This window comes from Geotrypetes seraphini, chromosome 7 (genome assembly GCF_902459505.1).
Source record: "Geotrypetes seraphini chromosome 7, aGeoSer1.1, whole genome shotgun sequence".
NCBI lineage: Eukaryota > Metazoa > Chordata > Amphibia > Gymnophiona > Dermophiidae > Geotrypetes > Geotrypetes seraphini.
In genome coordinates, this window is record NC_047090.1 from 67,683,238 (window position 1) to 67,697,012 (window position 13,775).

At 40.8% G+C, this 13,775-nt stretch overlaps 1 protein-coding gene across 2 annotated transcripts in view; it reads left to right on the top strand.

The window, feature by feature from the left end:
- Positions 1-13,775, top strand: part of SCG5 (secretogranin V) — a 36,414-nt gene that overhangs the window by 14,861 nt on the left and 7,778 nt on the right. For both annotated transcript variants that reach the window (XM_033952400.1, XM_033952399.1), the window contains 2 exons: positions 3,139-3,288; positions 11,299-11,411. In XM_033952400.1, coding sequence (XP_033808291.1) covers positions 3,139-3,288; positions 11,299-11,411 — 263 coding nt within the window. The remainder of the gene's footprint in view (positions 1-3,138; positions 3,289-11,298; positions 11,412-13,775) is intronic.

A 13,775-nucleotide genomic window follows, 5' to 3' on the forward strand; every position in this document is an offset into this window, starting at 1 on the left:
AGGGCCTGATTCTGAAAATAGTGTCCTGATTGCAGGCAGCAGTAGGCATCTTACTACTGTCTAACGGACCAATTGGGATGCACATTAAAAAAAAAAAATTGATGGAGCAAAGGACCCCTACAATGTAGGCATTGTTCAAGTGCACATGGAGACATCTAGGCATGCCTATGGACGCCTGAGGCTGGCGTAGGTGTGGGTTATGCCAGAAGTGGCCTTAGACATTCATAGGCGTGCCTAGGCATTTTTCGTAGGTGCAAATCAGATGCCTTAAATGTAGGCCTGTAAAACGCTGGTCTACATTTAAGGTGGCTGTAGAAGAAAATAGATGTGATTACATTACATTGGGCTTGTTAACCACGTAACCACAAGTTCAACACGGTTTACAAAAGACTGTGGCAGGCGTTGTTTCCAGAATCAGGCCCTCGGTGTCTAATTGGCTTTCAGAGCATAAATTAGTTCTGAATAAATCAAAGACAGTAGTTTGTTGGTTTACTAATGGGTGTCCTGAATTCAACTTTTCCACTAAACCTTTTTGGGAATTCTGTTTCACCTGTAGATTCTTTCCATTATTTAGGAATTATTCTTGACTCAAACTTACCTTTACTCCACAGATATCCAAGCCTTTGTAAGACTAGGTACTTGGTTCTCTGCCAATTGTATTCAGTTAGACGATACTTTAACCATGACACATTGCATTCTTTTATTCTCTCTCTACTAGTCACCAGTTTAGATTATTATAGCATATTTAGGCAGTTCACGTTAATTTAAAAAAAAAAAAGCAAAAAAGCTCCAATACATCCAAAATTCAGCTATTAGACTATTATTTCATCCCCACAAATCTGTCCCCACTATTCCAAAATCAGCACTGGCTTCCCATTGAACAGTGTATATAATCTATAAACTACTGACACTTACTTTTAGGGTCCCAAGAATAGGCCTTCCCCACTATTTGGTGGCTCTTACTAGTCCATGTTCCATTCATATTAACAACCATCGCATAATCCTCCCCAGTCTCAAAGCAGTTCAGTTTGAGTCCACCAGGCACCATTCTCTCTACTTTACTGACCCTTTCTTCTGGAATTCTTTCCCCTTCTATGTTCATGCTGAATAGTATAACTGGTTTTAAGAAGGGTTTGGACAATTTCCTGAAGGAAAAGTCCATAGTCTATTATTGAGAAAGACATGGGGCAAGCCACTGCTTGCCCTGGATCAGTAGCATGGAATGTTGCTACTCTTTGGATTTTGGCCACCGTGAGAACAGGCTACTGGGCTTGATCGACCTTTGGTTTGACCCAGTAAGACTATTCTTATGTTGTTATCCTTCAAAAACTTCACTGCTGTTATTAAAAAAAACTGGCTTTTTCACTAAGCATCACTAAGGAAAACAAAAAGGACCCCCCCCCTCACACACACACACACCTGTTGAAATACCAACTATAAAAGTGGAGGATGCAAAAACATAAAAATATGACATAAAAATTATATACCGTATCTGTCCACTATTCACTCGTAGGGATTATATATCATAAATCAATCCAACATATTCTTCTTTGAACAATTGGTCATATATTGTAACGATCCTCAGAGGGTGGTGGACACATGGAACGCGCTTCCGGAGGTTGTGATAGGTCAAAGCACATTACAGGGGTTCAAGGAAGGTTTGGATAAGTTCCTAAAGGATAAGGGGATTGAGGGGTACAGATAGAAGTAGAGGTAGGTTATAGAAAGGTCAGGAACCACTTCACAGGTCATGGACCTGATGGGCCGCCGCGGGAGCGGACCGCTGGGCGCGATGGACCTCTGGTCTGACCCAGTGGAGGCAACTTCCTATGTTCTTATGTGTTGAATAGTATTTCTAGCATGAGCCACTATCATCACTGGATTACATATTTTTCCTTTTTTTTCTTTATTTTTACTATTTGTCATTAAGTTTGAATAGTATAACACTTATCTTTTAATTATTGATTTTTTTTCTGCCTCTCTGGACATGATCACATTTCAATTTGAACCTTCTTCAGGGTCGAGGCTATTTAATCTCCTGCATTGCTCTTACTACAGCTCCGTAGTAAGAGCAATACAGGAGATTAAATAACCTTGACTGTAGTAAGAGCAATGCAGGAGATTAAATAGCCTCGACCCTGAAGAAGGTTCAAATTGAAACGTGATCATGTCCGGAGAGGCAGAAAAAATCAATAATTAGAAGATAAGTGTTATGCTATTCAAACTTAATGACAAATAGTAAAAATAAAGAAAAAAAGGAAAAATATGCGATCTAGTGATGATAGTGCATGATTATTCAGCGCATGACTACAGAGCCTGCTGAGGATCGTTAGAATATATGAGCAATTGTTCAAGGGAGAATATGTTGGATTGATGTATAAAAAATTATATATACATGTCAATGAAATGCTTACTGTATAGTTTGGGCTCCTTTTACAAAGCCGCGCTAGCGGTTTAACGTGCGTAATAGCGTGTGCTAAACCGCTAGTTGCTACCGCCTTCTCTTCAGCCAGCGCGGGGGTTAGCGTGTGATGAAAAGTTGCGCGCATTAAACCCGCTAGCATGGCTTTGTAAAAGGAGCCCTTTGTGTAAGGAAGAAAAAAGACCTCAGATTCCCTTGACAGGCAAATAAAACAATAAATACCTGTTACACTAGGTAACATCAATCATTGGTCAAAGAAAAAAACCTCTTTTACCCTGTGTAACAGGCATTTATGGTTTCTAAGCGATGTGACATCTGTGCATACACTTCAGATAAGTGGTGTTCTGATAATTTTTGCCAATTTTTGTTTGCAATATAAATTTATAAAAATATTGAAAAACATGATTAGAGAGAGAAATTTCAGCTTGTTTAAACGTCTGGTTTTTCCAGCGTTTGGTCTGACAAATCTTATTGAATCTCTGAGCACTGTTTTTTGTACCAGCTGTTGAATGTGCAAAGTATTGAAATCTTAGTAGCCGCTTCTTGATTGTTGGTATCTTATATTTACTTGACAAATATTTTTGTAGTTGCTTGCGCGAAATTGTTGAGATTTTTATAATTCTTTAATTAGATTTTTTTCAGAAGAAAGAAGAAAAATATAGAAAACTTTCTATTAAGCTTGTCATAACATGCAATAACTTGTTTGTCTTTAATAGGTGGTACTCATGAGGGCCTTCAACACTTGGGCCCATATGGTAATATTCCTAATGTGGTGGCTGAACTGACAGGTGACAATGCTTCAAAGGACTTCAGCAACAATCAGGGGTATCCCGACCCTCCAAATCCTTGTCCAGTTGAAAAAACAGGTACATAAATCTGTACTTCTCATATATTCAGCTTTATGCTGACCTTTATACCAGTGTTTCTCAACTCGGTCCTGGAGTACCCCTTGCCTGTCAGTTTTCTGGATATCCATAATGAATTTATATAAACTTGATTTGCATACACTGCCTCCATTTTATGCGGATTTCTTTCATGTATATTCATTGTGGATATCCTGAAAACCTGATTAGTAAGGGGTATTCTAGGACTGAGTTGAGAAACACTGCTTTATCTTACAGCATTTTTTTTTTTTTTATAATCATTTTTATTAAATTTTGAAATACAGATCAATACAAACCAACATCCACTGACAAGAGAAAATACTGAAACAATTGGGTCTTCCTTCACAAAAACCTACAGAAACCTAATCCCCCCAGCTGAACCCCCACCTCCCCCCCAACCTCCCCCCAGCACTCCAGTGTTAAAAGTTCAGTAAAGAACTGCGAGCTCTAGGGGACAATCCCTCCCAAATTGGAGCCCAGATTCTCCTAAATTTCCTCCAATGCCCAGGCCCCCCCTCCGAACATCCAGGTATTCAAATTTCAAAAGAGTAAACAGTTCATTCCGCCACATAGTAAGGGTCGGCACTTCAGCTTGGCGCCACAACAAAAGAATACACTTCTGGGCCAACAAAGAGGCCTTCTGTAATAACAAGTTGCCCCCTCTAGACAGTCCCAAATGGACCCCCTGAGATAAAAGTAGAACATCCGCTCTTAAGGGAATCTGCTTACTCAAAGCAGACTGCAGATACAGAGCTACAAAGGACCAAAATGTTTGAATGCGGTCAGAAGACCAAAACATATGAAGTAGGCCTGCAGGGGTAGACTGGCACCGAGGACACCGAGCATGAGAGCATTTTATCTGATATATCATAACATTGGACCCTAGGGAGGGATTCCAGATTTCAGCTTTTAGATTGTAATTTTTAGGAGGTTACACTTGTTTTATTTTGCCTTTTGCTTGTTTTATCTTTTCTTTTGTGTTTAAATTTGTAAACTGCTCTGCTGAAAAAGAAATTAAGATAAATTAGTTTAATCTAATCATACCCAAATTTCATAATTTTAACTAACTTTGGGAATTAAGGGTCAGATTCTATAAACGGCATTCAAAAATGAGTGCTGGAAAACATTGGCACTAAGTACAATTCTTTAAACAATGGTTCCCAACCACCAGGTTTTCAAGATAGCCCTAATGATTATGCATGGGGTAGATTTGCATGCCGTTCACCTACATTATATGCAACTCTCTCTCATGCATATTCATTAGGGCTATCCCAAAAACCAAACTGGCTATCCTCCAGGATAGAGTTGGGAACCACTGCTTTAAAGGGTGTACTCTCTTTATAGAATTATAGTGCCGATTCCTGCACCTTGATGTACCAGACTTATCCCAGCTGAAACCTGGTGGAAATGCTGCTCCCAAGTTGGGCATGTTGATTCAGTATTCTATAACTTATACACACAACTTTTTGGAAAGCCCTCGACATGCCCATACTCCTCCCGTGGCCACATCCCTTTTGAGTTGTGTGCTATGGGAGTTAGGTGCCTTGCCTCATAGTATGGTGCACAACCAGATGTGCAGATAAATCCTATATTGTAGCTCTGGTGATGATACTGCTGGTGGTACAATTGTATATGTGTATATGTGAGTGGGGAAACCCTCAGCTCTGAAACTCATCAATGCTACAACATAAATGTTAAGCCATTAAACAGGTGAATACGTTAGTTTCTCTTCTACTGGAAAAACTCATTGCTTATGCAATATCTATGTGTGCTTAATAACCAGATACTATTAATTGTTAAGTGTTCACAAATGCACTCTTATTAAAATTGTCTTTTCGTTGTCTTACGTATTCGCTATAATAAACCCTTAGCTCGCATGCGCACTTAACTCTCCGTGCGTCCGTGCATCTGTGCCACCGCATGCGCAGTAGGAGCCTGCGGCGGTTTCCCCAGCAATGTTCCTGTCCCGATCTCTGACGTCGGCTGCCTTTCTGTCTTCTGACTACGCTGCCAGGGCGCCACCTCTTCTCACCCCCGGACCAGCAGCGACAGCAGCCGCGGTTTCATCAAGCAGCCGCAGGGCATTTACTAGGCCATCCCACTTCGATAATGTGAGGCAGGCTGGCCTAGCAAAATCCCCGAGGCTGCCCGGCCTAGCGGATGCTGGACAGGGAGCAGGGAAGGGAGAAAGAGTACTACTGGACAGGGGAGAGGTAAAAGTAAGGGAAAAGGGCTACTGCTGGACAGGGGGTAGGTAAAAGGAAGGGAGAAGGGCTACTGCTGGACAGGGGAAGATGGAAGGGGTGCTGCTGGACAGGGGAGAGAGACAGAAAGAAAGACAGACAGGGGGAGAGAGAAAGAAAGAAAGACAGACAGACAGGGGGCAGGGAGAGAGACAGAAAGAGAGACAGACAGGGGGAGAGAGACAGCAAGAAAGACAGACAGGGGGAGAGAGAAAGAAAGAAAGATAGACAGACAGGGGGCAGGGAGAGAGACAGAAAGAGAGACAGACAGGGGGAGAGAGAAAGAAAAAAAGACAGACAGGGGGCAGGGAGAGAGACAGAAAGAAAGACAGACAGACAAGGGGCCAGGGAGAGAGACAGAAAGAAAGTCAGAAAGAAAGAAAGAAAGAAAGGGGGCAGGGAGAGAGACAAGCAGACAGAAAGAAAGAAAGAAATGCCTAAGTCTACACATCTATTCTAGCCCGTTAATGTAAAGGGCTAAAAAACTAGTTAATTATATTTTCCCAACTTTTATACTTTATTAAATGTAATATACACCGCTTTGATAATTTTTAAGTGGTATATCAAATTTTAATAAACTTGGAAAATCCTTCACCAATCTTATACTGTATATAAGTTTATATATGACTGATTGTCAGTTGCAGCTGTCTTAATGTGTGCAATATATCTTCAATTGCTCCACTTCTGAGCCATGCCCAACATCGCAGATTTTGCCTTAACGACTGCATTAGGGACTTGGATGAGCTGTAAGTCGTATTTTTACTCAAGCATCATATCTTATAATGTTGCAGGTGCTTGCTCTCAAAATGGCATGAGAGCATTCATATGGCTCCAGGCAAGTCAGGTTCCTCCTGAAGTGACATATATAGTGAGCAATTTGAAACAAACTTTATTGACTACCACAGAAACTGGCAAAAATTACATCTTAATATATGTCCATGAAAAACACTTTCAATGAAAGGTGTTATCACAGTGTACAAAAAAAATCCCACCTCCCAGCCCATGCTATAATGCATGATAAATATATTCCCAAACATTAATACAGTATGTCTGTTAAATAATGTATTCCATTCTATCAACTCATTAAGTCCTGCAGGATGAATAGTTCCCAACTCAAGAATCCAATACTGTTCTTTATTGGCTGACAACATTTTGCGATTGCCCCCCACCCAAGAGATGGGTAAGACCTGGTCCATAATGTCACCTAAGATCATTAAGTTGGTGACCATTCTGCAAACAATGAGTCACAAGGGGAGCAGACATGGTTGATGTATTCAAATGGCTCTTGTGCTCTGTTATTCATGTGTTAATTGTTCTTGTGGTATGTCCCACTTAGAGCAGATTACAAGGACAGCAAATTGCATACACTATGAAAGTAGAAGTGCAATTTGTGGTGACTTTCAATGTATATTTCTTTAATGTCCGTGGATGCTGCCAATCTGTAATGGAAAGCATGAAGTTTGTATGCAGTACTGACAAGAACCATAAGGATGATGCTCTTGATGATATAATTGCTCCCCTAAATATGTGTGAACTAATATGTTTCATAAAATACTACTGTGATTATATGCAATGAAAGAGGATTCCTGAAAGACTGAATGGAAGAACAATACTTTCCAATGTCTACAAATATTGTTTGCAATTTTTGGTGCAAGATCTGAATAAATTAAGACACATACATATTTATACATTGTTTCATCAGGCTTATCCAATACCAATAAAGACCTCTGGGCAAACCAAGCTCTCTTGAATACTTGATGTATAACCTTAATAGAATACCCTTGTTTCAACAATTTAGTAGTTAGAATATGTGCCTGTTTTTTAACTCCGTGTCCAATGTACAGATCCTGTGTAATCTCAAAAATTTTTCTACACATACAGAGTTCTTTAAACAAAATGGATGATGAATAGAAAAATTTAGTAATGAATTTTGACCATACGTTTCCTTTTTTTTTTTTTTGTAATTCTTTATTAATTTTCTAATCAAATACAAAGTGCAAAGAATATACAATCAATTAATGCATTAAACAGCATTTACATTCAAACAAATAATGATATACAGTATATTTCCCCCTCCCCTCCTTCCCACCCTCCCTGGATGTGTGTAAAGGTCAGTTAAGAATTAAAGGCTTATTCGACTATTCAGTTTTAACAAATTCCGCTAATGGACCCCATGTTTCCTTAAATTTTTTTATTATGTCCCATTTGTTCAGAATTCATTCTTTCAGGTCTATAATATTGATCGTGCATTTCCAATATATTGATGTGATAAGCACATTCTCATTGTTTGAAACTAGTGTGTACAAAAATATACTCTGCTGGTTGTAAGTCATAGCGAATTTCAGATGATTATCCAGTGTGTTAAGCCAATTCATAAAATGCTTCAATAAATCTGAAGCTGTCCAAATTAAGAAAACATTATCAATGAATTGAAACCGTACTTTTACATACTGGTACCATTATGAAGTATACATATGAATATCTTCGAAATGATTTGCATATCTCTGACAAAATGGGAGTAGGAGATGTACCCATAGCTACTTCTTGCATCTTGAGGTAAAACTGTTCCAAACCTAAAATAATTTCAACGTAGTACCAAATTAGCCAATCTCATTCAAGAGCGTTGGACGCATGGAGAGAGAGAGTGAGAGATGAATGGGGAGGGAAGAAAGGAAGGAAGAAGAAATGTCACACACAGGGGAAGGGGGAGAAGGCAGAGAATAAAAAGTTAAATTCATGGAGGGAGAGAGAGAGATGTTGGTTGGGGGACCTGGGTGTGATTGTTTGTGATGATCTTAAGGTGGCCAAACAAGTTGAAAAGGTGACTGCGAAAGCTAGTAGGATGCTAGGTTGCATAAGGAGAGGTATGGCCAGTAGGAAAAAGGAGGTATTGATGCCTCTGTATAAGACTCTGGTTAGACCTCATTTAGAATATAAACAGGATGGAGTCGGTCCAGAGGAAGGCTACTAAAATGGTGTGTGGTCTTCGTGATAAGGCATATGAGGACAGACTTAAAGATCTCAATCTGTATACTTTGGAGGAAAGGCAGGAGAGGGGAGATATGATAGAGATTTAAATACCTACGTAATTTAAATGTACATGAGTTGAGTCTCTTTCATTTGAAAGGAAACTCTGCAATGAGAGGGCATAGGATGAAGTTAAATAGTGATAGGCTCCGGAGTAATCTTCCTCTCTCCTCCACCCCTATTGACAACAAGTCTCCCTCTCTCTCTCTCTCTCACTGTCCTTCTGTCTTGAGAGATCCAGGCATCTCTCCCACCCCCTCTTCTGTCATATCCAACATTTCTCACTTTCTCATCCCCCGGATCATGTGCAGAATTTTTCACCACTGCCCACCAGTCCCATGCCCATTTCTCCTTATATCATCCCTCTCCAGCACAATGCCACATCTCTCCCTCCATCACTATGTCCAACATTCCTCCCCTTTGCATCCCCTTCAATCTGTCCCTTTGGTCCCTCTCCACCACCATATACAACATTTCTCCCTCTCATCCTTCTATTCCCCATGCATCTCTACCTCACTCTTCTCTCTCTCTCTATGCCGAATTTCCCTTTCTTCCTTTCCCCATGTGTACCATCTCTCACTCACACATTCATGCCCAACAATTCTCCCTTTCTATTTCCTCCTTCCTATGTCCCAAGTTAGTGTCCCCTTCATCTCTTCCTTCTGTGTCGAGTTCATGCCCCCCTCCCTACTTTCCAGCCTTTGTACCAAAATTAAGTTGTATGCCGGCGATCCCTGCCCACCCGCCCCCGCTTAAGCCGCTGTTAGGGATCCCTCCCTCCCTGCCTGCCCGCCCGCAAACCCCTACCCTGAAGCCCCGGTGGCAGCGGCTTCTACTAAACTAAACCAAACTAAATCTTAGGTTTGTATACCGCATCATCTCCACATTCGTAGAGCTCGGCACGGTTTACAGGAGAAGGGATAGAAAGGAACTACAATGAAAGCTAGAGGTTTACAGGAGATGGGATAGAAAGGAACTACAATGAAGGGTTAGAGGTCCAGGTATGAAGAGTTTTAGAGGGCTTAGAATGTCGAAGATGGAGTAAGTATCAGATTTTTGAGAATAGCCAGGTCTTCAGATGTTTGCGGAAAAGTTGGAGAGATCTCAGGTACTGACGGGCAGGGACTATCCTCTGCGGCAGTCAGGCCGCGTACCCCCAACGAATGGTCCATACCGCGTGTTGAGAAACACTGTTCTAAGGTACAACACATATAACCACACACTGCTCTTAATGTGGCCATGCATCATTCCTGAATTTGCCGCAGGAGACATGTAGGAGTCTATGCCACTGGAAATACTGCTCAATGAAATCAAATGAAGCCACAACCGTGTTCTTAAGTATCAGTCGTATATAAGTCGGGCATCTGTAACTCGGAGACTGCCTGTAGTCAGTGGTGGCCAAGATACTGAAAAGAGGTACGTTTATTAAACTAAAGCAATGCGATAGGCAGCTATCGGCACTATCCCAACACATATACTTCAGATTTAAGACAGTTGATGAAGAGCCCCCTCAATGGAAAACCCACCAACTTTACCTTTCCTTCAAGTTTTCAAGTTTCAAGTTTATTAAAGATTTGTTTGACCGCTTAATCCAATTTCTAAGCGGTTACCATAATAAAATTACACAAAAACAGGTTAAACATATTAAAACAGGGAAGACAAGTGATTTACACAAACATACGGCAACAAAAGGACAGATGGGGAAGAACTACAATAAATATAGGATAGGTAAATCATAAAGGCTAAAACAGTAGGTTAGGTAAAAAGATTGTCAAAAAAAAAAAAAAGGCATTTAACAAAAAGTGTCTCGGAATAGAAATGTTTTTAATTCTATTTTAAATTGTTTTATATCTGATTCATTACGGAGATATATAGGCAGTAAATTCCAAAGAGAAGGGGCAGTGACAGCAAAGTGTTGGTGCGTAAAGTATTTATTGATTTTAATGATGGTATAACTAAAACTTTGCTATTCTCGCCATATATACAAGGTAATTTTAGAAAGTCAGACCTAGTTAATGTGCCTTGTACTTAGGGTTACCAGATGGTCAGGATTTACCTGGACATGTCCTCATTTTAGAGGGCATCTCCGGGCATCCAGACAGCTTTTCAAAACCCAACACTTTATCAGGGATTTGAAAAGCAAATTGTGTTGGGAGGGGCATCCGTGCATGCGCAGATGCCCTCCTGACTGAGATGAGCAGGCTGAGGGGCGGGGCTAGGGGCGAGGCTGGGGCGTGATATGGGTGTAACGGGGCAGGGATGGGTTGAACTGGGTAGGCCTAGGGGCGGGTCTATGGGTCCGGATTTTACATACGTAAAATCTGGTAACCTTACTTGCTTTATAAATGAAAAGGTGTGAGCTACAGTAAATCCAAATAATTTTTGTTAGCATGAGAAGTTTAGGGTAAGGAGCTGTGTGATATGTAGCTGAAGGAAGTGAGCTATAAAAGAATGTGATAAAATACCGAGAGAAGGAATGAAATGTTAACAGATTTCTAATGGAGGTGATTAAGAGACAAAATCATGGTAAAATTCAGTCATGCTTTATATAGAAACAGAGGGTGAGGAGAGAGAAGACTACAGATCAGATAATATTTGTGAAAATATAGGGGAGGGGCATAAATTGGGCATTTGATTGATCAAGTAGTTCTTATTTGCTGACGTCTTCTGTTTTTATCTTGTACACTTTTGCTGCTTATACAGTTTCCTCCATTACTTCTAGGTGATGATGGTTGTATAGAAAACTCATCAGACACGGCAGAGTTCAGCAGGGACTACCAGCTTCACCAGCGCTTCTTTGATCCTGAGCACGACTATCTAGACTTGGGCAAATGGGTGAGTATACAGTATAAAAGCCAGCCAATACTGTACTGAGGGTCAGGTCTCTCCCACCCAATGCTAGAGTAAAATGTTTTTCACTAGGCCAAGGGCCATTAAGAGAAACCATCTATTATTCTCTGCTATGCCTTGTTCTAGGATACGGCCCCTCCATGCCCAACAATACGATTTTATAAGACCATTCTGGGGAGCTGCCTCTGATCCCACTTTAGCTATAAGTCCCTCAAAAAAGAGGCATTCTAAAATGTGATGTACTAATGTCCCCTGCTGAGTCTTGCATCTAGTACACTTGTCATCCGGCCACAGACCCATTTGCCTCTCCTTGCATCTGGTAATGTAAGCCTTTCAAGTGGATCTCAAGCAGCCCTATATTGGGGATAACCTTAGTAGCCTTAAGAAAGCTGGCAGACAAATCTTCCTCAGTCACTTCCTCTCTTATCAGTGGGTTTAGGTGGAAAGATAAGCAGCTCTATCTTGACCACATTCAGTTTTAAATGGCAGTGAGACATCCAGACAGCAATGACAGAGAGGCAGGCTGAGACTTGGGCCTGGATTCCTGTAGAAATTTCTGGTGTAGAGAGGTAGATTTGGGAATTGTCAGTACTGAGGGAATGAATATAGATGGGGAAAAAAAAGAGTTCCCAAGACAGAGCCCTGATATACTCATACACGGACTGTTAGTGGGATAGCAGTGGAGGAGGGTCCACCACTGCATACATTAAAAGTGTGGTGGGAGAGATAAGAAGAAAACCAAGAAAGAACAGAGTCCTGAAATCCAAGTGCAGACAGCGTATCAAGAAGTAGGTGGTGGTCAACAGTATCAAAAGCAGCAGATAGATCAAGAAGGATGAGAATAGAATAGAGGGCTATGGATCTGGTCAGGAACAGGTCATTGGAAACATTAGCAAGAGTAGATTCCATAGAATGCAGAGGGCGAAAGCCTGATTGAAGTGGGACAAGAGTAGCTTGAGATGAAATAAAGTCAAGGAATGGCAGTAGCTTGGTTAAGGCAGGGAGGAGGGAAATGGGGTGATAATTGGAAGGGCAAGTAGGATCACGTGAGGGGTTTTTGAGGAGTGGTGTAACTACTGCATGTTTGAAGGCATCAGGAACACTTGCAGTGGAAAGTGAAAGATTGAGGGTATGACAGTTAGAAGGCATAACAGTAGAAGAGATAGTGCTGAGTAGATGGGTGGGAATCAGATCAGAGGAACAAGTAGTGAGTTTGGAGGAGGAAAAAAATGGTCAGTTTTCTCTTCAGTGATTTCAGAAAAGGAAAAGATGGCAGGATTTGGAAAGTTGACAGAATGGACTGGAGGAAGGAGAGGAGAGGAAGGAGAGGAGAATTCAGGGTTAATCTTGTGAACTTTGTTGTAGAAGTATTCAGCCATAGTCTGCCATATTCCAGCTAGTAATGGTAGAGCTCTTACATTTCTCAAGATTAATTTTCATAACAAAAACTAGTTCCTGGGTAAATCCTTTTATTTGAAACTTAATGCAGATAAAATTCAGGTTCTCTGGTTTAGCCTGAATAGTGACACTATTCCAGCTCTTGTTTATTTGTCACGATACAACTCATCATCTCATTGAAATATATGATGAACTACAAGCCACCAGAGCAGTGAAAATAGACTGCCACCTCTCCAAGCTACTGACTAAGATAACCAACTACAAAAAATTCAGGAAAGAACTGAAAACTATACTTTTCAAAAAATTTGTCAAATGAGCTAATCAAAAACCTTATAAACAGTTGCCCAAAGGATCTTTCATAGGTCAAAGTTTGATCACGTGACCCCTCTGCTTGTTGATTTTCATTATATGAAGAGGGGGACAAGTTACAATCAATGTAACAAGAGTGAAAAGGTGCATGTATTGAAAAGAAAAATCACTCTATGGACCTGTTCAAAGAGTAAGGTTGATGATATAACTCAGTTCACAAAAACTTGCTCAGAATCAAGGAGGAGAAAACTGGGGCAAGCCCCAGAAAAACCACCTCACAGCCCAATCATCGCATGGAGAGTAAACAGAAACGTTATATCATTCCATATATGCTTTTTGTGTTATGAAAAAATGTTAACGTTCAGCACTATGTTAACTAGGTTTTTTAGTCAAAGAACTGAGCAAACTTAACTTGCAGCTTGTGGGTTCCGACGTGCACGTTTCGATCCTGCCTCAGGGAACAGTTTTGGAGACCGTATCTGGCGAAAGACGTAAGAAGACTTGAGGCAGTCCAGAGGAGGGCGACGAAAATGATAGGAGGCTTGCGCCAGAAGACGTATGAGGAGAGACTGGAAGCCCTGAATATGTATACCCTAGAGGAAAGGAGAGACAGGGGAGATATGATTCAGACGTTCAAATACT